Source organism: Vicugna pacos, chromosome 14 (genome assembly GCF_048564905.1).
Source record: "Vicugna pacos chromosome 14, VicPac4, whole genome shotgun sequence".
Classification (NCBI taxonomy): Eukaryota; Metazoa; Chordata; class Mammalia; order Artiodactyla; family Camelidae; genus Vicugna; species Vicugna pacos.
Window position 1 is genome coordinate 15,235,961 of NC_133000.1, and position 26,930 is coordinate 15,262,890.

Here is a 26,930-nt window from a genome sequence, read left to right on the forward strand (position 1 = left end):
ACTCATGATCATTGTCTAGGCCAGTGCTACTCAAGGCGTGGTGATGCCAGTTCCCAGTGGTTTGTTACCAATTCATGATTAAGTACAAAAATTGAAAGTGCAAAAGTTTAGAAACTTTTACAGCAATTTAACATTGCTACAACATTTTATTGCATTGTACAAGAGTATCACTCCTTAATAGATTGGAAGTTTAAAACAAAACACCTGTTCTGACCACAGTTCACTTGTGAGCACTGGCCTAAGGCCACTGTTTCCTAGGGGAAGAGTTGGAGGAGGATAGTTGTAAAAATAACAGTCCTCTAATTCTATATTCCTACTGCATTTTCTGGCTGAGTTCTTTTACAAAGAAATTTTCCTCATCAACTCTTGGGTTATTCTGAAACACAGTTAGGATAAGCAAAGACAGATGAGATTCCTTCTCTTTAATTACTAGTATTCAGAATGATGAGTTGTATCCTAGCAATTACCAAACTGACAGATTTTAGAAGTTTTATTATGAACTCATGGATTTTTATACATTTAAATGATTGAATCAATCACGGTGATTATTCCTTTTGATGTTCAAATTGTGCCATGTTGGCCAGTGGGAACTACATCAAGTTTGCTCCTATACCTAACACAATTGATAGTTTTTGATAGCTCTTTTGCTTTCTTGAAGTTACAAGATGTCCCAGGTCTGGAATCAGCCTCTCTTCTAAGGGACTGTGGTTCCATCTAGTGAGAAATGATACTTAACGATTACAATCATGGTGCTAGGAGGGACACACATCTTATTCAATACAGACTGCCAAACTGCTTTCCAAAAAGGCTGGACCAGTTTACACTCTCAATATGAATGATGATCTACTTGAATATTACTTAAAAATTCTTCATCAATTGAATAGATGAAAAATGTTACCTGTTAATTTGCATTTCTCTAAATAAGGAGTTTGAACATAATTTCATGTTTTTTTTTGCCCTTTCATTAACTGTATATTCATATGCTTTGCCCATTTTCCTTTTGGGGACTTGTTCATCCATTCATTTGTTCGTTCATTCATTCTTCCATCAAAGGTTTCTTGAATGCTTGCTATGTACTAGGTACTATGGAAACAATGAAGAGAGCTCCGTGATCTCAAGGAGCTTACATTCTTGGCAGAGAATTAAATGCTTATAATAAAGTATAAATAATGTTATGAATAATGCTATGATACATAATGTTATGGAGAGGCATTTAATTATTATTTTTCTGTTTTTTAGAGTTCTAATTTTATAATTAATTTTTCTATGGTTTGGGAGTCCAGTTTCAGCCAGAATTTATTTTCATGTACCATGAAGATCTAACTTCAATTTTCCAAATGATATTCCATTGTTCCTGTCTTTTACTAAATACTGTAATGAGTTCTTCTTTCATCTTCTGATTTTTGACTTACTAACTTAATCATCTCAAGTTCTTACAAATACATAAAAATGTTCTCTTATTTTCTAGACTTATTCTGTCTCTTGATTGAACTGTTAATTCTTATACCAACACAATATTGTTTTCTAGAGGTTGACAGAACATTTTGATATTTCTCAAGGCAAGTCCTTCCTCACTATTTTTCCTTTTAAACATGTTCTAGGTGTTTTCTGATTAAATTTATAATATTTTCTCAAGTTAAAAAAAATCCAAGTGCCTGGATTCATATGAAATTAAATTAAGAGTATAATTTGAGAAGAATTTATATTTTTACAATATGCAGTTTTCCAATCCAGGAACACAGTAAATTTATCCATTCATTAAAATCTTTAGTTTTAATATTCCTCATGTATTTTGCTTTTTGGTATTGTGAATGGAGACTTTATTTCATATTTTCAAATGGTATAGAGTTAAATATTTTTATTTTATGTGATTATGTCACTAAACCTTTTTAGCTTAATAACTTTACACTTGAATTTTAGATTTTCTAGGAAGATAAGTTAATCTACAAATAATTTTACTTTGTATATTTCAACAATATTTTCTTTTATATTTTATTGTACTGGCTAGAATTTGCAGAAAAATACTGAATGACAATTACGATAGCAAGCATTCCTGTCAATTTTATTTAAAGGAAATGCCTCTAAGTTCCATCAGTATAGAGAAGGCGGATATTGGTTTAAGAAACATACTCTCTACCACATTAAAAAAAGAATTCTTCTATTTCTAATGGTTCTTATTGACTTAAAAATTTTTTTTTAATTTTTGAGGGGGAGAGGTAATTAGGTTTATTTATTTATTTGTTTTAATGGAGGTACTGGGGATTGAACCCAAGACCTCATGTATGCTAAGCACGTGCTCTATCACTGAGCTATACCTCCCCACCGTATTAATTTTTTAGTCTTTTGATATCTGTTAAGATAAGCCTTTTTTCCTATGGTTTAGTCCTGTAAAATAATGTATTCCCTAAAACTAAATCATTCTTGCTTGACTAGTATAACTTTTACTTAGTCATCTCATTCTTTTAATATTTCTCTGGATCAGAATCGCTAAAATTTTATTTAGAATCTCTATATCCATAAGAGCAATATTTAAACTTTTTAGGGCGATAAATCTCTTGATAATCTGATGAAAGCTATCAACGCTCTCTAGAAATACAATTAACATAAAATTTTGCATACTATTCAGGGCCTCCATAGCCCTTAGTTTAAGGATTCATCTTTATTATAATTAAATCTATAGTTAGATGGTTTCCATGCTATTTGTTAACTACTATGTCTTATACATTCTGACTCCTCTTTTGATCAGCAAGAAGATTTTTGAGAAAGTTTCCCAGAAGGTTATGCAGACATACTTTTTTTAGATTTTGCAGAGGTAAACTCTGGTGCTAGCCTGATTTTTGTTGTTTGGTGGCTTTTTTGTTTATTTCAGGACTTGTAAGATATTTATACTTTATGATTGATAATAAAACTTTTAAAAAATCTGTATTTATCTACCAGTAATTTTTATTACTGTGGTACTTGGTAAAACCTTTTGCCTCCAGACTTGATGCTTTCTTATACTCAGAAATTATCTTTTTGATTACTGTTTCTGCTTATTCTAGCTTCTAGCTTCCGGTATTTTTGTTTATTTTAGCTTCCGGTATTTTTGTTCATTTGTTTTAGTTCAGAACAAAATATGGCAGACATTTCCACAAACAATGCTTTTGTAGGGCAAGTTTACATTATTTTTTAATATACTGAAAATGCCTACATTTCACATTTATTTAGGTACGAAAATTTTTAATGGAAACTATATGTATTTTCATTTTCTAGCTGCTGAAACAACTCTGAATAGTAGTTTAGCCATTGTGATTTCTTGCACTGGAGCTGTAAGCACAGCACATTGGCCCTAAATCTATTACCTTAGCTTGAAATTCTTAGCATTTCCTAAAGAATATTATAACATATGGATGATTCTGAAATTACTTCTGTAGTATCCACTAAAATTCTTGTTTTTCTTTTAATAGCGTCTTTTATAAGAACATTATTCACTGTTTTCTTTTTCATATCTGTTTGCCCTTTTCTTCTGCATTTTGGGTAATCTTATAGACCCCAGATTATACTTTTAATCTCCTTATAGGTGACTTTCACAATGAATAATTTCTTAAAAGAAAGGCTGGGATAAAACTGATCACTGCGTTACTATATATAATAGGAAATATTTGAAACAATCTAATTATTCATCCTTAAAGGAATGGATAAATTAATGTACTATTTTCACATTATGGAAATCCAAACAAGAGTTAAAGGGAATGAAATAGATCTATACACAGCAAACAACATGATTAGATCTCAAAACTAATGCTGAGTAAAACAAGAGGGTGTATGTGTGTATATTTATGTAAAATTTTAAAACTACAAGTAATACTACTGTATATTATTTATGGCTATCTAAATATTTTTAAAAGAACTAGAAAAATAATAGAGGATACCCAGGCAAATAGGGGAACAGAACTTGTCATGGTGAGAAGTTAGGTACAGCTCAAAGAGACTACAGTGTTTTGTTTTCTTTTTAAAGAAGAGACTGGAAGCAAATACAATGAAATGCTAATAGCTGTTAATTCTGAATGGGTGAGTATGGGTTTTGGCTATATTCCTTTATATATTTTAAATCTTTAACATTTCTTGAAAAGACAGTAAAAAATACTGGATGAGAATGTAGCTAAAAGATCCATGCAAATCCATCACTACCCATGGACTATAATGCAGTGGCACCTAATACACTAAAAATGAGGGGGGAAAATAGAAAAAAATGAGGTACGATTACATTTTGCCTTAAATAATTTTAACGTATTTTAGCTTTTTTGAATAATGTTGGGGGTATATTCCATAGTAAGAAATATATTCTATAATGTACCTTTTGTTTCACTCTTCCACTTAACCTTCATCTTCTTTAGCCTAGTCCATGTTAGTAACTGTTTTTATTTTTTAATTAATTAATTAATTATTTAATTAAGGTAGCCAATATTTCCTTGTTTTTTAAAGCCCATGCCTGGAACTTCTTTTTCCTTATTATTAAATGCCAGGTTCCTTTCTACCATTTTTTTCTTATAAAACATCATAGTATATTCTGAACAATAAGCACTTCTATTTATTTATCCACCTGAGATATATATCCTTTTCTTTGGTTTCATTCAGTGTTGACTGTAATAAATTCTTTTAGGCTCTTACAGCTTTGTTCTTTGTTTTGATATAAGCTTATATACCTACACTGTTGTATAACCAGGAAACTGAATGTTTCATTTCCCTTTTCAATTTGCCTTAACCAAATAAGTTATATTTCAAACTGGTTTCCGTGGCATCCTTTTCTCCAGATGTCATTTGACTTTCCCTATTTCAACTATGATCTTTCTTTGTTCCTGCTCTGCAATTTTTGGGGAAGGGGAATATGAAATACTAGTTTGAGGACTTCAAAGGTTCTTTTCTGAATATGAAGGGGCTAACTCAGAGTATATGTGAGAGAGAAATCTGAATCTGGGCTATCTTTAAATAATTTTCTTAAATAATAACTAATAATTGTACAGTAGTTTCCAGTTTACAATGTACTTTTACATAATTTCCTCATGTAACAGTAAGTACAGCTCCAAGTTAGTCATTACTGGAAAAACATACAATTAGAACTACTTAGAACTAAAATGTAATAGTAAACATGTTGGTAAAATCTGTCAGTTTGGAATTTAGGATTTCAAGAAAGTTAGCTAACTCAGCTTAAAAGTACCCTTCTAGTGACTAATTTAATAAAAATTAAGAGGTGTAAGGCTCAAGTTACTGGGCAATTTAAAAAGGAGGAAAAAATCCTTTAATATTTATAAAGAAGAGTTAGAAAAGAAGCAGGAAAACTTGGAAATGAAACACTGATATGAACCTAAGAAACGTTTCTTTTCTTATCTGTGCTTCACTTCATAAAACGAAAGAAAGCCAACTCACTACAAGTCTCAGGAGTTAAGTGACCTAATTTCAATCCCATTTTGTAGGGAGGCAGATCAACTTTCTTTTATATATGAAGATACATTACTGGAAAAAACAAAAACAAAAATATAGAAAACCAATCCTATGCACAGTCCTGCAGAACTAGTTACTAACCCTCTATAAAAATGCCAGAGGTAATCAAAGGACAAGTAGGTAAGTAGGTATACCTATGTCATAGCTCACTTATATGGACTGGAAACTCAATTCAAGTCAAGAATAAGATACATAAAGCTGGTTTCCCACCAGACGTTAAGAGTTCCCATTTGATTTTGTCACTGGAAAATTGTATGACCTTGAGTGATTCAGCTGGGGTTGAGAACCCATGACTTAAGTTATTCACCATGCAGTTTGCTTATGTGACTACTGGCCTGCTAGGGGTTTGACTACTGAAAGCAAAATAAGTAATAAGCACATGATCTGCAGAGGAAATACAAAAGGAATTATTTAAATATAAACAACTTTGTCTTTTCCATCTGTAAATATTGCCCTCTAGCTGGAAAGACAAGACAAAAATGCAAAGAAGCCATGAAAGCCTGTGACAGTTAAAAAGGGGTCCTAGAACACGAGTTCTTTAAACATACTAAAATTCTAGGCCCAAACAAATTAAATCCCAAAGTCTTCAAAAAACTTCAATTATGAATAAAAAATGGGGAAATGCCACTCTGATCTTTTAAAAAAGGAAACATTCCAGAAAGTACAGAATGGTTAGCTTAATATTATTCTCTAAGTAATTTCTGGAAGAGAGAATCAAACATGATATTTGAATACTTAGAATCTGAAAAGCCAACATGGACTACGTGAAAAAAGTACAAATTAAAATTAACCCAATTTTCTTTTTGATAAGATTAATGATAAGGTTTGATAAAGTTTGGTAACGATTTAGAATGTTAAAGAAGTGAATCTTGATTTCTCATGACAGCTCTGTAAGTAAGATACAGAAATGGAGGTGGGACAATGGTAGAAGTAAGTAAATTTACAGTTGGTTGAACAGTTTTTTCTGACAAGTAATGAAAAGGCGTCTAGTAGTGAAGCCAGTCAGGTTTTGCCTCTGGTCCTGTCCTATCCAATACTATCTTCAATGACCATAACAAAGACTAGAAAGCTTATTTAATATATCTGTACAAGATGAAAATCCAGAAAGAAAGTATAACAGATAAGAGATTCAAAATTCAAAAGGATTCTGATAAGCTAGGATAATTAACTTAAAACCAAAAAGGGGCAATTGACAAGAAAAAACTACCCACTGCATTTAGGTTTAAAATACAATTATCTATAAATATAAGATGGGGGACAGTTTGTTCAGGGGTAATTTATAAGAAAAAGTCATATTTTCGTGACTTGGGGTAAACAAATTTGTTTTTAAAAGGTAATAAAATAGATTTAATGCACTCCCTATCCAATTACCCAGGACATATTTCACAGAACTAGAACAAATCATAATAAAATTTATATGGAACCATCAAAGACCTAGAATTGCTAAAGCATTACTGAAGAGAAAGAAAGAGGCTGGAGGAATAACTCTCCCAGACTTCAGACAATACTATAGAGCTACAGTCATCAAGACAGCATGGTATTGGTACCAAAACAGACATATGGACCAATGGAACAGAATAGAGAGCCCAGAAATGAACCCACAAACTTTTGGTCAACTCATCTTCGACAAAGGAGGCAAGAATATACAATGGAATAAAGACAGTCTCTTCAGCAAATGGTGTTGGGAAAACTGGACAGCAGCATGTAAAACAATGAAGCTAGAACACACCCTTACACCATATACAAAAATCAACTCAAAATGGATTAAAGACTTAAACATAAGACAAGATACAATAAACCTCCTAGAGGAAAACATAGGCAAAACATTATCTGACATACATTTCAAAAATTTTCTCCTAGAAGAAATAAAAACAAGAATAAACAAATGGGACCTAATGAAACTTACAAGCTTCTGCACAGCAAAGGAAACCAGAAATAAAACAAGAAGAAAACCTATGGAATGGGAGAAAATTTTTGCAAGTGAAACCGACAAAGGCTTGATCTCCAAAATATATAAGCAGCTCATACGACTCAATAAGAAAAAAATAAACAACCCAATCCAAAAATGGGCAGAAGACCTAAACAAGCAATTCTCCAAGGAAGACATAAAAATGATCAAAAAGCACATGAAAAAATGTTCAATATCACTAATTATCAGAGAAATGCAAATCAAAACTACAATGAGGTATCACCTCACACCAGCCAGAATGGCTGTCATTCAAAAATCCAAAAATGACAAATGCTGGAGAGGCTGTGGAGAAAGGGGAACCCTCCTACACTGCTGGCGGGAATGCAGTTTGGTGCAGCCACTATGGAAAACAGTGTGGAGATTCCTCAAAAGTCTAGGAATAGACTTACCATATGACCCAGGAATCCCACTCCTGGGCTTGTACCCAGAAGGAAATCTACTTCAGGATGACACCTGCACCCCAATGTTCATAGCAGCACTATTTACAATAGCCAAAACATGGAAACAACCTAAATGTCCATCAACAGGTGACTGGATAAAGAAGAGGTGGTATATTTATACAATGGAATACTACTCAGCCATAAAAACCGACAACATAATGCCATTTGCAGCAACATGGATGCTCCTAGAGAATGTCATTCTATGTGAAGTAAGCCAGAAAGAGAAAGAAAAATACCATATGAGATCGCTCATATGTGGAATCTAAAAAACAAAAACAAACAAACAAACAAAAACAAAGCATAAATACAGGACAGAAATAGACTCATGGACAGAGAATACAGACTTGTGGTTACCAGGGGGGTAGAGGGTGGGAAGGGATAGACTGGGATTTCAAAATTGTAGAATAGATAAACAAGATTACACTGTATAGCACAGGGAAATATACACAAAATGTTATGATAAATCACAGAGAAAAAAATGTGACAATGAGTGTGTATATGTCCATGAATGACTGAAAAATTGTGCTGAACACTGGAATTTGACACAACACTGTAAAATGATTATAAATCAATAAAAAAATGTTAAAAAAATAAATAAAGGAGTGTCTGCCAGGTTTAAAAAAAAATAAAAGGTAATAAAATTTTATTTATGCTATATATTTAAAAGTCAGAATGTCTAGAAAAAAATTTTGTTTTGTGAGCTACTGAAATGGCCAGTTAAGGAGTTTTAAAAGTATGAACTTAGCTTTTTCTAAGAGCATTTTTAAAAAAGTTTTATGACTCTTTTAGATTCAAACTGTAACGGTATCTATAATATTTATAAATGCAAATCATATGTAATAAACATCAAAAAGGAAAAAAGAGAATTCTACACTGACAATTTTTTTGGTCAACTTAATATGTAGCTGAAAAAACTAATTAAGGCAATAAACTTCAGAAGTTTCTTTTTAAGAACTTTCTAAAGACATTTTTTTGTTCTTCAAAATTCTGTTCCCTGCCCTAGCACACAACACTTTTAGAAACTTTCCTTTAACTAAGTACTTGAAAGTATTAGTACAGGCATTACCTACTAAAAATAAAGCCTAAGTGTCAGAGTGTCAGATTTCTTCTTATACAATTCTATTTTATGCTAAGGAAACTTTAGTGGAATTAGTGTTAAATGAGAAAGGAAAGATCAGAAAAATTTAGCCTATTTTCATAAAATTTTCAGTACTAATTTAGAGCTGTTACGCTTTTTAAAAACTGAATTGATACTGAAAGAAATACTTTTGACCTTTTTCAATACTCCTCTTCAAAAGAAACAGTCCAGGAAAAATAATTTCCTAGTTAAAAAAACCCAGTAAACTTTGTGTATATTAATAATATATACAAAGACATCCGAAGCTAAATTTTATTAAAAGACTTGACTACCTAGGGATAGTAACAAATAAATAGCCTATATAGGGAGTCATGAACCTACATAAAATACACAACTTTTAAAATTTGTGATGGGAAAAAGTCCTTTTTTTAATAGATTCTATCTATTCTTATGTTGAATGATTAGCAATAGTAAATCCCTTTCTGGGAGCAAAAGCATTAACAACATAAATAAATTAAACTTATACACATACAGAGAGGTATGGTCTTCTGGAAAGGAGTCTTCATATGATGTAGATGGCAATGATCTTGATTTCTTTTCCTGTGCATTCTCGGCCAAAGACGTGTGACCTACATAAAAAATTACAAACATGATAACAAGTGCACCAAGTTAAAAATCATTCACTCTAATATCTAAATAATATTTATTAACTAGAGATACATGGAGCCCTTAACTCTGCAAACATATTAAGATTTCAAGATTGAGCCAAAAAATTAGGTGTCGACATTTTCAAAAACATTAATAAGATAGGATAAAATAAAAGACTTAGGATAGAAGAGACTTCTACTGCAGAAATTCTAGTTTGGCCTGAGCTTTATCTGAATTTTAATCAGCCTTTAAGGTGAATATCAAGAATCTCTATTTCTGCTTCCATTTTACAGAAAAATAACATAGCTCTTTAAGCCTCTATAAAAGGTCTCAAAACGAAAAATTATGTGTCTTTTGTTTCCTCATTATTCTACTATCTGTTTTTTTAGGGGGGGAGAGGGAGGTATTTGAGTGCCTCTTTTTGTCTTACCATTTCTATCTTCATTTCTCTTACTTTCTCCTATATCTTTCTACACTTAATTTCATCTGATTTCTTGTCTTTTCCAATTTCATTTATTCTTACTCTCTAACATGACTCCAATATAGAAATAAGCTGTATATATAATGAAAAAAGTTACAGATTTCCTGCTCTTATTTTGAAAAAAATGGATATGTGGAATATTCTATGTTTGGTTTAAAATTTTTTTTAATTGTGCTTTTTCCTATGCAGTGATGGACTTTAAGAAAAAAAGTGATTCTAATCCCATTTTAGATTATTAACTTGCATTGGTTCTTTAGTGCAGACTAGTTTCAGTAAAAAGGAGAAAAAAGTTTAAGCAAATAGAAGAGTAGTTTAAATTATAATCCAAGGTCATCCTTGGCTAATTGAAAAGCAAATATCCCTCACAGTTCTCTAGGTAAAGAAAGAAGATTTAAATTCTGAGAGTTAAAGAGAGCTGTAACTGATTAAAAAGCAAATAAGCTTTACAAATTAAAAATTTCTTATTTTTTCCTAGCTAATTTCTTTGAATGAGCCATATAAAGTCATACTAACAAATATGAATAAAACAAATGTTTATAAGCATGGTTAGAAATAAGATTTATTAAAAAAAATTGAGATTTTAAATTAACCATTAGATAAGGAAAGAAAGGGGAAATAATAATTTCAAGAAAATAGTAACCAATTCTCTGTATGGGGATAAAGGAAATATTTACAGAATTATACACAAGCAAAGAAAAATAAAGATAATTAGTGGTTTGGGGAATTCAGGCTGGATCTGGGATGGCTTGTTTTGACATCAAAACCAAGTCCTTTTGTTTCTCCCAGTCTCAATATTCCTTTTAAAATAAATATTAAGGTGACTCTTTATAACTAGAAAGTGTCTAATCCCTGCATTATTCAGTGGTAATGTCAATTACATTACTCCCCAATTACTTTAAAAACATTGTCTACCACTAGCAAACATATACTTATATTTTGATGAATTCATTACGCTTCAGATGAACTACATAGAAATATGAAACTGTAATATTCAGCACTTCTATTGATGAATTCATTATTTTAAAAGAAACAAAACAAAAACTGAACTTTCTTTTGGTGGGAAAGATTGTTTCAGAAAGAAAAAAAGAAATGTTGTTTAGAATTAGTTCCTCTTACTACCTCCTGCATTTAAAGCTTCTCTTTAGCAAAACTAATGTAATCCCCTAAGGGTATGCTGATTCCAAGTGCTACTGAAGGCTACTGGGAGAAAGATTGTTTTAAAAAAAAAAAAACCACCCTTCTAAAACTATACATTAGCTTCTGAAATTAAGAATACTTTTGAATAACAAAAGCTTTCTTTAAAATAAACTGATGATGTTAAGCCATATTTTGAGATTTAAAACCTGAAGACTTCAAAGTATGACAGTTAAAATAATCACAATGTGTTGAGATTTATAGGATAGTGATCTTGATAAAATAACTTTTCAATTTTTCTTTTTCTAATCCTGGTACATTATCTTTCTTCAATTCCTTCTAAAATGAATTTGTTTAGAGTTTAGAAGACCGATGGTATAATAATCATCTAGAAACAAAAAAATTTTCCATCAGTTAATCTATACCAGAGTAACTCTTTCTAGTATTGTTTCTTACAAAGCAGGTTTATAGTGGTTTGGAGTCTTGGAACTCTATTTGCCATTCTTAGAGAAGCTTTTTGAAGAAGAGTTACATTTGTTCATTCTTTCCCTTGGAGGTTTAGTAGGGTATGCATTTCCCATCTCTGGATAGGTAGTACTTTTCATCTAATAAGGGAACTGATTTACATATTTTACCTAAATGGATTTTAAAGTTTTATTTTAAATTATCTGTAGAACTTGACATTATCGGGCTGGCTTGCTTTAAGTCAAGAAAATAGCAGAGAATATTCTAGTTTGGGATTAGAAACATACATACCCTTTATCAATGTTGAATTGTTATTTATAGTTGCTTCATTCACTAGAACCATTGCTTGGATGTATTCTGTTAAAGAAAGGAAAAAAGAATGAAAATAATCAGCAGTAGCATCTTTACTCAAGGTGCCAGCTACTGTGCTGAGCAATTTACAAACTTTATCTCATTCAATCTTCACAACTCCTCTGAGAGGTTCTTATAATTATTTGCATTAGAGATAAAAAAATTGAGGCTTAGAGGGTAAGCCACTTATTCCAGGTGAATCAGATAGGAAGTGGCAGAACTGGATTCAAACCTACATATATCTGATTCATGAAGGAAAGAGAAGGAATCTTATAATAAAAGACAGTATTAATTTGTGGACACACACATAATAGATAAATGTCATAAATGTCATAAGAACATTCAGAAAGTATTAAGAATACTCTGAGGGAAAATAAAGAATAATTCTGGGGGAAAATCTGTTTGAAAATCATATGTTCCGATGGAATGAAGGAAGTTTCCACGTAAAAATCTCTGTTCTACAACCTTGGGTTGAAGGCAAAAAAATAGAAAAAAGTAAAAACTTAAATGACCAAACTGATTGCCTATGTAGGAGGCAAGTTTTGCTTTCAAAAGACTAGTAGGGCAAGTTCTGTTTAAAGAAGGCAAAATAGGGGGGAGGGTACAGCTCAAGTGTTAGAGAGCATGCTTAGCATGCACAAAGTCCTGGGTTCAATTCCCAGTACCTTCTCTAAAAATAAATAAACCTAATTACCTCCTCTCCCTAAAATAAAAAAATAATAAAGTAGGAAAAATATATTTATATATGTACTTTTATATTTAAAAAACACAAGCTGTCACTGAATGGTGGGGTAACGGATAATTTGTTATATTTTTCCATATGTACCAAATGTTCTACAATGAGCAGATATTACCTTTGCAATACACTCCCCTCTCCACCCTCCAAAAAAAGATAAAATGAGAGAGAAAAAGGTAGCCTGAGATACAAAGAGATAAATTCAGTAGCTATTATTCAAAGTAATCATCTTCATTCATTTTTACAAAATGTCCATGGCATGGTAGAAGCCAAGTTTTTATAGAAGCAGAGCATGTATACATACAAAGCAAATAGAACTGATGTTCTGTTCTTAGAAAACAAATTATTTGACTTTTAAAATGAACAGCTATACTGGAAATACAATTATACTGTATTGCCAGTGGGTAATATTTAGCATCAAATGTATTAAAAGTGGGTTTTTTTTTTCGCTTCATACCTTTATTTGTGGCAGACCCATCTTTGATCTTTTGTTTCAGTGACTGCAGTACATTTTGCACTTGTTCAAATATGAAATCCACTTTTCCATCATCTTCCAGCCCCATCCAGAAAGTTTTTGCATCACCTAAAATAAGTGAATGGCTTAAGAGCTGAACAGAAACAGGTGTAAGTTCCCTAAGCCACCAGTTATGAAAAATCCACTTGGTTTCTAATTATTAAAATCAAGATTTAATTGGTTTCTTACTTTCCTCAAGGAAAAAAGATTTTGGTCACTATTTCTTTCCAAAGAACTAGACACAAAGACTGTGATCTAGGTATCTTATTTCTGCTAATTAAAAAAAAAAAACTTGAAAACTTTAGTGACACTATTTCTTGACTGGAAAAAGAAGGAATGACTTCATTCCAGGGTGGGAAGGGCATATTTGTAACACGTATGCAGTTTAAGTTTCAGAGACATAATCTCTACTGAGTGTGGAAATGGATGGTTTCAGAATGAAACATCTCAACAACTGTTGAAATAACTAAATGTCTAACAATAATGCTTTAAAAATGTCTTTAATATTAATTTTTTAATAATTATGTTGGCTGAAGAAAAACACACAACCTAAAAGTTTCTAATTATGTTTTATTCAGGTATCTTACTGAGGACTACAGCCTGGGAGATAGCCTCTCAGACAGCTCCAAGGAACTGCTCCAAAGAGGTAAGAGAGGAGCCAGAATACATAGGAGTGTTTTTGCTGGGGGGAGAAAACAAACAAATACGTAGTCTAACATCAAAAGATTACTGCTAATCACAAAAAAACCAGACACGTCAGGTTAATGATTTTAGTGCTTTTCTAGTATGTGAAGATGCTGGGCTCATTGAAATTACTCATTAGATATGCATCTTAACTATCTGGGGGCAGTATCCTGTTTTTCTCCATTCTGAATTCCCCTCAGAGTGTGCTGTTGCGGGTGGATGCAGTGGCTGATGGCTGGATGGCAGGCAACATTCACTGTTTATTGAAACAGCAGGCAACGTTTTTTGTCCATGATTACATGAGGCAAAATAATGTTTAAAGTTTTTATAGATAAAGTTATGTAGATAAGCCAAGATTTCTGATGCCCAGCAAGCTAACACCTTAATCAAAAATTTCCTAGAGAAATAATCTTTTCAAAGCTGAAAACTGAAATATGAGAAAGGCAATTAAAATAAATTGGCAAAAGCCAAATCTTACACTGTTTAAAAGTAACGAAAATACCTAAAATGTTAAATACAAATTTATAAAACATATGAAATTAATGTTTAAAATTAATAGGGCCTTAAGTAAAAAGAGGAACATGGTACTTTAGAAAGGTCACTTGAGGAGCCATTGGGAGGATTAATGAGCAGATAGTATGGAAAGTTTACCAAAAAAATACATTTTCCTGAATAAAAATTAAACATAGATCCTCCAAATTGGTAACGGACTAAGATGCTTTAAAAAAAAATAGCTTAGGCTTCAGAGTCCCAACTCTCTCTGGCAGTCACTTTACCCAAAGGGGACCTCTGGCTAATTAGGGCTGCTGCCACCAGAGCAGCCTCAGGAGGGGTGCTGTTACCCGGTTTACTCTCTGGCCTGTTGTGTACTACCCAAGACTAGCCTGCTTTTAATTCTCCACAGCACAGCTCAAAGGTTTCAACATCTGAAACAAATGCAATGTGAACGGACAAAAGGGATGAGGAATGATGATACAGAGACAGACAAGGGATGTCTTGTGTGCCATGCTGAGCAACTTTATTTTTATGTGGAAGGCTTTGGGGAAGTCTCTCAAGAGGTTTAAGCATCTGATTATGTAATTAGATTTGTTTCTTAAAAATATGACTCAGTGGCAGTGGGAAAAGGGAGGAGTCAAGAATGATTTCTAAGTTTCTGACTCAGGCAACCATATATATATTGTAACAGTATTCATTATGACAGGAAATAAAGGTAGAGAGAAAAGTGAGAAATTCAAGTAGGGTGAGTAAACTGGATACACAGGCTTCAGTTAGATCTGGTCCAGATGTACAAATTTTGGTGTCAACAGTACACAAATTCTTGCTGAAGCCACAGAGTAGATATCATTACAGAGAATGTGTAGAATGAGAAGAGGGTCTTCTGTAGAACATCAGTATATAAGTGAGGAGTACAAGGAAAAGGAACCATAGACTGAGAAGGAATATAGGTAGGAGCAGGTACTTGGATGGAAAATCAAATCAGTATACTAATCTTGCCACTACTTGCTTCCAGAAATGAAGAATACTATCTGATAACTCTACTGTTTGTCCAAACATGCTCTATTACTTAGCTAGATATGAGTATTTATTGCAAGAACATAATTATGAAGCAAAAGGTATGGCAGCTTTGTAAAGAAGGGGGATAAGTAAATTACACAGTTATACTACATCTCTTCCCATCTCACTCAAGATAGAAAATCTTTGTAAATAGGCAATGCTTATGAATCACACTGATCTGAATACATTTACTAGATGAGTATTTATGGGGTGCTTACTAAATACATTGACAATGACCTAGGAATTTGTATATATATTTCTCCATCCATCCCTTGATGAGATTCAGGGCATTGGTCTAGAGAATCTCTAAGACATCATTAAGCTTGTGATCAGCAAAGTGTAGTCTACAAACCCCTGGGAGTCCTCAAATTCTTTCAGAGATTATGCTAGGTCAAACTACTTTTATAGTAATACTAAGTCACTATTTGCCTTTTTTTTCCTTCCTATGTTGACATTAGCTTATGGTTCAAAAGCATTGGTGAATAAAAGTGTTGGTGCCTTAGCATGAATCGAGGCAGTAGCACCAAAATACCAGTAAGTCATTTTATTATTTACCACCAATTTCACTTAAGAAGATCCTTGATAAAGCAACATAAATGATTATCACAGTACAACAGCTGTCTCAAGGAAAGTACTAGTGAGACTGAGTTTTAAGCTCAACTAGCTGCTTTTCTTTTTCATGGAAAATCATTTTTACTTAAAAGAACCACTAAAAAGTAATTATGGTTTTCAGACTGGTACACAGACTGAAACACATTGGTACACATTTTCTCAAACATGAACAAAGTGACCCTGTCACTTGAAGGACAAAATTGACAGCATTTGTTACTAATGATAAAATTCAGGTTAACAAGTTAAAACTGAAAATTTAGAAAACTTGCATCTGCCATGTAAGCTTGAGAGCACCTCAATAATTAACCATTTTTTGATGAAATTGGCAACAATATTAGTAAGTGTAATTTTTAATACTGTATGATGAAATGTACCAACCTTTGGAAAATCTGTATAATTCATTGAGCCAATGTTTTCCAAGTGGTCAATGGATGATGTTATAAAATCGTACACGTGTAAATGACCCATTCAAAGTACAAAACAAACCAGTGGATTTTAATGCAACAGAGTATAAAAAAAAAGCTCACTGATATGAATTCAGATTCCACACTACAACTAACCTTGAAGAATTGACTACTTAATTGAGTTTTGTAGTTGTATCAAAGGAAAATATCCAGTTAACTGAGAAGATAATTAAAACATTCTTCCTTTTTCCAACTTCATTTTCTTTATACGTTTACACTAAAGCAACATATCCCAACAGATGAAATACAGAAGCAGACATGAGAATTTGTCTTCTGTTAAGCCAACTATTAAAGGAATTTGTAAAAATATAAAACAATGATCTTTGTTTAAAAAATACTTATTTCTCATGAAAATGTAATTTTTGTTAACATGTTGGGTTTACTGTTTTTTAAAAAATGAGCCAATTACCATTTTGTAAGCTTCTCAGTTTCTAATACAGTAAATTTGAACAGATATTATCCTTATAAACAAAAGCTATTAGGGGTTTTTAACTACTTTTAAGACTATACAGTGTTTCTGAGACCAAAGGAAAGTTTGAGAACCACTAGCCTAGATCACAGTCCAGTGAGATCAGTACTATAGTCTGTATAATGGTGTATATATTACAAGTACAATAAAGGGCAGTGAAACTATTCTGTATGGTACTGCAATGGTGCATACATGACATTATGCATTTGTCAAAACCCGTAGAACTTTAAAGCACAAAGAGTGAAGTTCAATGTATGCAAATTTTAAAATATCATTTAAGAGATAAGGGATCCCAGGAAGGAATGCAGACTATGACAAGAGAATCTAACTGTATTACAAATGTACACACAACCTCATTGAAGAGGTCGGTGGAAAAGGTGCTGACCTAAATAACTTTGGAAATAAGTGGCATCTGTAAGACTAAAGACAAAAGGAACTGGCATAACCACTAAGGTGTCCCACCTGGGAATAAATTTCTATTTCTGATACTGTTATACATGTATACTGGAATTGAGCAATTAAAAAAATGGAAAACAGATGATGGGCGTTTACAGATAAGTAAGGAGAATAGGCTAGAATGATCCAAGTGGTATTGGATTAGAGCAAAAACATCAGCATATTCTCATGTTTAGCTTAATACAGATACTGATGGTTACTAGATATGTGTACATACAAGTGTATGTATATATATCTTGCTCTGTCAACTGAGAGGGCCTATAAGCGAGACACCCCAGTAACAACAAACACACCTATCACCCAGACCCTGATTTCTAATACCATTCTCCAATAAAAGAAACCAGGGCTCATTCAAGAAGTGGCTGATTCTAGGGCTATGGCAGGAAATATACAAGATGAGTCTGGAGCTTCTTCTAGGACCAGAAGATAAGGAAATGCTAAAAACCAAGAACATGCAAACAAAATTAAAAACCACCTACATAGATGGGATTATGTCAAAGGGACAGGAAGCTGACTGAAAGGGTGCCAATGCCAAATCCTGGGACAATATGAGTAACAAAATAAAACAGTACTGGATTATACTTTATACTCAGAGTATAAAGCTAATATCCATGAGTCCATACTGATATAAATAAATGATTGAATAAATACATAAATCAGGGAAAGGAGACAAATCTTCGTTGTAGAAGAATTCCAAATAATTAATGCAGATATTCTGTTTTTAGAGCAGGGGAGTATAAATCCCCACTCCTTAAGTGTAGGCTGCACATAGTGATTTTCTATCAAAGAGAAAGGGAGGGGGGAAAAAGACTAGTAATTTACAGTGGAGAAACCACATAATACTATGTCAGCTAGGTAGGTGATCAAGCTCAATATCAACAAGTGAGAAATCATGCTGATAACATATACCCTTAATGTCATGTGGTAAAAAAATGGCACTTTCCCTCTGTGGTCTTCCTCCCAAATATCCATAACCCCAGTCTAATCATGAGGAAAAAAGTTAGTCAATAATTCCAATAGAATGGCATCTTATAAAACACTTGGATACAAAATCCTACAAAAACAAGGAAAATCTGAGAAACTGTCATATCCAAGAGGACCCTAAGGAGACATGACAAGTAAATGTAATGTGGTATCCTGGATGGGATCCTAGAATAGAAAAAGACATCAGGTGAAAACTAAGGACAAAAGAATAAACTATGGACTTTAGTTAATAATAATGTCTCAATAATGGTTTATTAATTGTAACAAAAATGTACCAGCCAAATGTAAGATGTTACTTATAGGCAGAACTGGGTGCAAAGTATATGGGAACTCTTTTACCGTCCCCCCAAATTTTCTGTAAATTTAAAAGTTTTCTAAAAAGTAAACTTTTAAAAAGCACATTAAAGTGCTGACTTAACATTACAGATATACAATTAGTTATAAAGACAGTCAAAATTGTTGGCTACATAAGAATAAATCCTTAATTTCCTATAACTCAGAAAAGTCACTTGCATTGAAAAACCTTGAAAATTCCACAGTTCAGCTTCATTAAGTATTCTATATACTTTTAAACATGAAGTTTAACAATGGTTTTTTGACCTACCATTTTTTTCTCCCATTTTTTGGCGTTGTTTACAGAAATGAAAATCTTCAAAATTCACTTTATCAAAGAACTGAATCACTTTGATTGGAGAATATAACTGGAATCCAACTGTGGTCTCTATGAAATTTGCAGTCCTCAGAGAAAATACATCATTATAGCATTCTAAACCAAATATTCCTTGATATTTGAATTTTCAAGTAGAAATCGTAGTTGAAGAAATTTTCAGAATTGATCACTAATCCAGCTTAATGACAAGTTCGTGCGTCTTCATCAAATGAATACTTATAGGCGTATCAGATCACTGACAATATCTTTTTAAAAATAAAAATCAACTCCATCTTTTGGTCCATGAATGCATGAAACATTCTGTAAGGAAAACAATAAGGAATGGTGCATATTTGTAAATATTAAAATATATAAGAAAAAAGAGATTGTTCTATCTTTTAAAATAGCATGAACCATAATAAAAAAAGAATATATATTAACTGGAAAAATGTGTAAAATATCAATATTAGGAAGATTACAGAAAAATTAAGAATCACCTATTTAATATATATGTTAATTAATACAAACTATCCCTATTTTATAAAACTTTAAAAATAGGAATAATAATATTAACTACTTCAAAAGACTGTTTTGAGGATAAGCCTTGATCACTTAGAATAGTACCTGGCACATACAAACGAATCAATAAATGCTTATTATTGCAATTATTATTATTCTTTAAGTATATATACTTTTAAAACAAAATTTGAATTTTAGTATATATAATTTTTATAATCTTTCATTGATAATATACCCTGCACTTTTCCCCATCATTAATATTTTCCTATGACTTTTAAGTGTCTATATAACATACTTTGGTCAATAATTCACATATTAAATTACACTAAAGAATTTTGATAATTAAATTTTAATATGCTGTTAATTAGTACTATAAACAAACCTCTATTTGGACATTTAGGTTGTTTCATTTTTCCAATATAATAAACAATGCTGGCATATACTTTATGTATATCTTTGATTATTTCCTTAAGATATACACCTAGAAGTGGAACTAAAAGGTCAAAAAGAGGTCAGCAATTTTCAGCCTCAAGATATTAGTCAACATATGATGGATTTTTAATCCCACTCCTACACCAAATCCACAGAAAATGTTAAATTAAAAAAAATGTGGAGTCATGCTGAAAACAGAAAGGAATTCTCTATAAACTGAGTCTGTGGGACCTCTTTGAGGAAAGGAAATAGGAAGTTGCAGAGATAATGCCAACCACAAACGCATCAGGGCAAAAGAGCAAATCCTTTCAGAGGAGATGAGTACACAACCAAGACTGACCAAACATCTGAAGAAAGCTACACCACAAAGGAGACTTAACAAGCCCGCCAAACTGATGGACTTACATTCAAAAGGAGAATTAAAGAGCATCCTGAAAATAAGTTTAAAACAAGTATTATTGTATTTACTATCCTCATAGGGCTAAAGAAGGAAACCTCATCCAAACCTCATCCTCATCCATGGAATTAACATACCATTTTGAAAAATAACCAATTGGATATCTTGGATATAAAAATAGTTGTTGTATAATGTCAGTAGATAGTCATAATGACAGCATAGACTCAGATGAAGAGCCAGTTAGAAGCTGGAAGACTGAGTTGAGCAATTCACTCAGAACACAGAGCAAAGAAGTAACAAGAGGAGGGATAACTTGAATAAAGAAAAGGCAGTAATGACCAAAAATTTCTCCAAACTGGAAAACACATTAGCCCATTAAGGGTCCATTGAACACTGAGCAGGATAAAATTCTTAATACATATCACTAGACAAACTGGATAAACATCAGAATATCAAGAACAAAGACAAAGCATAAGAAGCTTACAGAAAATCTAGCTTATCTAAAAGGAATGTGTATCAGATTGGTAATTAGACTTCTCATCAGAAACACCATATGCAAAATGTTAAGGGAAAAATAGGTCTGAACCCAGAATACTATTTCAGCCAAGTTGTCTTTCAATAGTGAGGGTTAAAAACATAGGCTTTTACAGACATTCAAACAACCATTCAGAAACTCTGAAAGAAATAAAGAAGTACTTCATGAGTAAAAATTAAGCTAGAAGGAAGTACTGAGGTACAAGAAGCAACAGTGAGCAAATGAGTAAAACACATTAATGCTAGATAAATACAGATTAAAAATGGATTTTAATAAATGAAACAAAAATGCTAGAAGATATAACCATAGGAAATTATGTTCTTTTTTTGGGAGAAGGGATAGAAGAGGATTATCGCACAATCAGAGAAAGCAAAGTAGAAGCACCCTAAGTTCTTTGTAGGGAGGATATCAATACTAACTAAATGTACACTTCACTAAGAAAATATAAATTTAAGAACTGTGTTAAAAATGTAAAAGTAATCTATGAAAAAGAAAACAGGTAGAACAAAGAAAAAAGATAAATGGAAAATAATATATAAAAGATACAAAGAGAAGCATGGTAAATAAAAGGATGAGAAAAGGGGCAATTATGTTAATAACCACAAAAAAGGTGAATGTGTTAATCTTACTTATTAAAGGACAAACTCTCAGACTAAATTGCGAGCAAAACCTAGCTATGGTATTTTAAAATAAGAGATCCCCTTAAATCACATAAAATGTCATCAAAGGTTGAAATGAAGGAATGTGAAAAAAAGACATACTGGCAAATACAAGAAGAAACATTCACATCAAACAAAATAGAAGTTAATATGAAAACCAGTAAAAGAGACAAAAAAAATTTTATACTGACAACAGAACAATTCACCATGACTATTTAATTGAAATTATTGACTAAATACCAAATGGGCTTAAGAAATGAAAAACCCAATTGGAGGGATAAGTCCAAAAAAAAATTAAAACAACACTTAAAGATCTTATCAGAGCTGCATGCCACACATTCCCATGTCTCATTCCCAGTATACCAGGTCCAGAAAGTTTTATAGATGAATTCTACAAAACTTTCAAGGAACAGATAATTTCTATAGTATACAAACTGTTCCAGAGCAGAAAAAATATGGGAAGCCACCCAATATTTTTTTGAGATTCGTGTCACCTTGACACATAAGAAAAGAAACTCAAGGTCAAAAGCACTTCTTGGTACAGAAGCAAAAATAGTAAGTAAAAATATGCAGCAGTAGAGTAAAAGTATTATTACCAAAGTGTGGTTTATCCCAAGAATACACCAAAAGTTTAACATGAGAAAGTTTATCAATGTAAATTTTTACATTAACAGATAAATAGAGGAAAACTCTATTGGAGTTACAAGAGGAAGTCACCTTAAATACAGAAAAACAAAACAAAAAAATTCAATGAAAGTCAACAACTATTCTGAGGAGGGGTAGGGGAAGAGGAAGAACTCTTGCAAACTAGGAATAAAAGAGGACTTCTTTAACCTGATAAAGACTATACAACAAAACTAAGACGCAAACATCATACTCAACAATGAAACAATAGAAGGATTTTCATTAAAGTCAGGCACTGGATGAGGACACTTGCCACCACTGCTCTTATCTGATATTTTACTGGAAGTCTTAGAAAAATACAGTAAAGTAAAAAGAGATATAAAGACTGTACAGGGTAAATCTATCTGTAGAATAAATAAGCAAAAACTAACAAACTTCAAGTTTTAACTTAAAGTTAAAAGCCAAGCAAAGAGTTAGGAGAAAATGTCTGTAATGGATTTTAATAACTAACAAAAAAGGGATATAGCCACAGACACTGAAGAAATTTTTAAAAATTATACAGGACACACAATATCCAGAACACATAAAGAACTCCTTAAATCATTAAGTAAAAGTTGATTAGATAGAAAAATGGGTAATTTTAAAAAGAAATTATACATTAAGGTCAATACGCATAATTAGATACTGTAATCTTATTAGTACTCGGAGAATTAATAAAAAAATCTTTAAATGAGTCTAATTTTCACCCATTAGAAGGGCAAAAAGTAGGATGATGGTATCTGGTGTTGGTTTAGATTGTAGGCAAACTGAACTTTCATAGACTACTTTGTAGGATGTGTAAATTAGTAGAAGTATTTTGGAGGCAAATTTGGCAAGACCTATTAAAATTTAAAATGTTCGTAACTTAAAACTAAGCAATTCCACTTTTAGGTGTATATCCTTGAGAAATAACACATGTACACAAGAAAACACATACAGGGATTTCCCTGCAGCATTGTTTATAAGGTGAAAAACTGGGAACAACCTAATGCCTACCAAGAGGACAATGGTAAGTAAAATGTGCTACACAATACATATCAAATAAAACATAATTTAATATAAAAACCGATAAAAGACACAAAGGTAAATATTTTACATTAATAAAACAATTCAGTAATACACTGGAACACTATTCAGCAAATGAGCTGCATAATAGTGAGCTACACAATAACAACACGTTTACACTGTAAAACACTGTCAAGTAAATAAAGCTACAGAATTATATAGTATGATACCATTTCCATGTTAAGAATTACAAATGTTTATATGCACCTACAGAGAATATGTAAGTGTGAAAAAGGACTTGAAGGCTCTACACCAGGAGAGAGGGGATACTCAGTAATTGTGAATTGTGCTTTTAATCTAATTTCGGTTCTAATTCTGTAAAAGGAGACTGTAAAAATGTACTAATTTAAAAATTAAGCATATAGTTTTCAAAAGGGGACTGTCCATTTTAAAGGCTTCTGGAGCATACTGCCAAAACTGCTTGCGGGAAATTTTCTACCAATTTATTCTGCCACCTATGGTATGGCATATGAGCACACTCAGTAACAGCATCTTTTTAAAGAAAGCTCTCACCAATGTTGTTCATACCTTCTGAAAATTCAAAAGTATCTGAATTTACAAAGTTAAAACATGTTTACTGAAGAGTTTGCAAAATATAGTAAAGCACAGAGAAGAAAATTTAAATCACTCATAATCTCACCATCCAGAGACAACCAGTGTTATTTTAGAGTGTAACAGGATCTTTAAATTTGCTCATATTTTTTTCTTTTCTCGCTTTTTCATTTTGGCAGAAAAATAATCAGTCGGTTTCGCTCCAATTTACGGGTTCCTTTTCGCATTTGCATATAGGCTCTTATGACCATTTCCTCTCCGTTCCGTATGTTTTAATTGTGATGACAGTAATGAACATTTACTGGGTATAAACCATGTGTCAGGCATGCTTCTAAAGACCTCATGTGTTTTTATTAATCTCCATAACAGTCATGTGGGATAAATTAGCATGTCTTTCTCACGAGAAGGCTAAAGCAAGTCACACTGTAAGTGGCAGAGAAACACTTAGGAACCAAGCAGCCTGGTTTCAGAGCCTTTTTTTTTGGATTATTCCAATCGACTGCCTCGTTCATTAATACATACAGAACTCATTGCATGTTTCCACTTGCTGAAGAGCACAATTACATACTGTCTCTTATTTGAATTACCTATTGGGGATAATTACTTATTGGGTTGTGGTTAGAGTCAGGAGATCTTAGGATCTAATCTCAACTCCATGGTCTGGGGTAAATGATTTTACTTATTTAGGGTTTATGTCGTCTTACCTGTGAAATGGGTCAGTGATTAAACCGTCAAGTTCTGCTTCTGGATTTTGGACTGCAGTCCATTTCCCGCAGCCCCTTTTACAGCCTCAGGTTCCCAGCTGCTTAGGAATCACCTTATATGAAGGTATGCACGGGGTGACAAGAGACTGAAATGGGGGTTGAGAGCTCAGAGCACCCGCGGTCCCTTCTCCAGCACGGGACTGCACGTGGGTGAAAGGACGAGGCTGCAAGGACTGGGATCCACGCGGCCGAGAGCCCCGCCACGTCCCCGGGTGCTGGGCGGAAAGAACCGTCGGAAGGGCCACCCACGGCCGTGCCTCGGTTACACTGGCTCGACTGCGCTTTCCACGCCGCACACCAGACCTGAGTGCTGCCCTCCGCTCGCTCCGGTGGCGAGGCTGGGTTCCCTCGCGGGTCGAGCTCCTCTCCCACTCCGCGCCGCGGAGACCCTACGGCCCGGTGCCCCGTGGGCGGGAAGTACCACACCAGTTACTAGACCTCACCTCAGCAACAACTGTCCCGCCTCGCCTCAGCTGGGGAGGGAGGACCGCGGGATCTCTAACATCCAGGCCTACCAAAGGCGAACCCTAAGTGGGAGGAGTCGGACACCGACTGGCGGAGAGGCAATTGGTTGCTCACTCCACGGGGGTCCACGCCTCAAAGGTTCCGCGCGCGTACAGTCCTCAACGCGACGGCGCTACAAAGCGCCGCCTCCCGATTGCCTGTTGGAGCTCCCGGGTTGTCTCGCGATCTCTGGATGGACCAATGGGAATATCCGCAGTCCAGAGGCCGGCATCGCTGGAGTGGTAGCGCATCTGTTTCCTTCGGTAGGTGTTTGGCTGCCATCTTGTGTGTGGCTGGGACAGGGCTTCTTGGAGATTGATAGCTTACTTAGCGGCTCAAGACGTGGAGGTGTCCTGAGGGAGCAGTGGAGGGGAGGGGCTGAGAGAACAGAACTGGCCCCTTGTTACCTGCCTAAAAGGGAAACGTTTCCCTGGTCCGAGTCTCAGCCCTGGTTAGGGAGGGCGATGAATGGTGGCGGTGATGGGGATCGCAGGCTTTGGTTTGTTTGTTGTCGTAGGGGCCTGGTGGGGACTCTGATGCCTTATCACTAATTCTTTGGGTTCAAGGGAGCTATTCCAATAATCTTTGTCTCGGAAAGATTCTGACCATCAACCCCCTTTACTGACAAAGGAGGTTGACTGATGGAGTGCCTGATTCAAAAAGGAGCAACCCGGTAATGGAGGGGGAGAGAGGGAGACGCCTTCTGGACTATCCAGAGGTTCGAAAAATACGTCTTCATTTTATGTCATTTGAGAGGGAGTGACTGCTGAAGTGTTTGCTCTACTCGGTAGTTAACCTCTGACTAAGGCCGTCCTGTGAGTGTCAGGTTCTGCGTTTGGGCAGTTTTATTCGTTAGTATACAGCTAGCATTCCTGCAGTGGGCTTTTTTTTTTTTTTTTTAAGCTAGAAAGTCGTGGTCTTTGCAGAAACAGTGGAAGTGAAGGAAGAATTTTGTCCAGTGTTGGTTTTCCTGGTTACAATCTTCTGAAGATTTAGGAATCTCTTGGCATGCTTGGTAGCTTCGTCATGGGTAGGGAGAGGTTTTTGTAAGAGAAAGCATCTTAACTTATGAGCTCTTTTTGGGGTAGAAGGAAGGAGACCGGAATTACCTCCTTTTCCTCCTCATTATTTTGAAAAATCAAAGTAGAAGGCACAGGTTGTCATTCATTTGAGGGGAGATTTTATCGAATCCGAAAACCTAACCGATAATAGACTAATATTTTGTGATTAATTTTAGCAGTTGGGCACTCGTGAGAAGAAAGCAACGATACTTATTGCCTTGAGCTTAGTTTTCAGTTATCCAAGGTTAAGTGGTAACCGAACCAAGTTAACAGTATCATGTATTTTGTGGCAGGAATACCAAAGAAAACAACAGTAAAATAATTGACTAATTTAAAATTAATTTTCTTTTTAAATTTTACTTTTTAATCCATAAGTCTTAAAAACTTAAGTTGCAGGAGTTCAAGTATCAATAATTTCATGTCGAGTTGATGGCTAAGGTACTACCTAAGGAATTTTGGTGTCTGCAGAGAGTTTTGGAACCAATCCTGGGCAGATTTCAACAGTACAGTCTATCCAAGTTAAGATAGCTGGCTAACAAACACCAAGTACACAAAGTAGCTGCTCAGTAAATGTTTGCAAAAACGTGTATAACTTTCGCATCTAATAGTG

At 33.7% G+C, this 26,930-nt stretch overlaps 2 protein-coding genes across 10 annotated transcripts in view; one reads left to right on the forward strand and one right to left on the reverse strand.

Moving 5' to 3' along the window:
* The window catches only part of SETDB2 (SET domain bifurcated histone lysine methyltransferase 2), a 76,703-nt gene extending 51,342 nt beyond the window's left edge, over window positions 1–25,361 (reverse strand). Inside the window, exons 1-5 of one of the 3 annotated variants that reach the window (XM_072976231.1) lie at window positions 24,696–25,347; window positions 19,125–19,490; window positions 13,241–13,366; window positions 11,988–12,053; window positions 9,501–9,597 (exon numbers count right to left, since the gene is read on the reverse strand). In XM_072976231.1, the coding sequence (XP_072832332.1) occupies window positions 9,501–9,597; window positions 11,988–12,053; window positions 13,241–13,366; window positions 19,125–19,140 (305 nt within the window). In that variant the 5' untranslated portion in view covers window positions 19,141–19,490; window positions 24,696–25,347. Of the gene's footprint in view, window positions 1–9,500; window positions 9,598–11,987; window positions 12,054–13,240; window positions 13,367–19,124; window positions 19,491–24,695 lie in introns of all 3 variants that reach the window. The other 2 variants (XM_072976229.1, XM_006210144.4) reach the window with 2 other exon arrangements.
* A 102-nt stretch (window positions 25,362–25,463) lies between these two features.
* CAB39L (calcium binding protein 39 like) overlaps window positions 25,464–26,930 on the forward strand; it is a 77,759-nt gene continuing 76,292 nt past the window's right edge. For 4 of the 7 annotated variants that reach the window (XM_072976259.1, XM_072976260.1, XM_072976262.1 and 1 more), the window contains exon 1: window positions 25,464–25,522. The gene's annotated coding sequence lies outside the window, so the exon portion shown is untranslated. The remainder of the gene's footprint in view (window positions 25,523–26,930) is intronic. The other 3 variants (XM_031684560.2, XM_072976264.1, XM_072976263.1) reach the window with 3 other exon arrangements.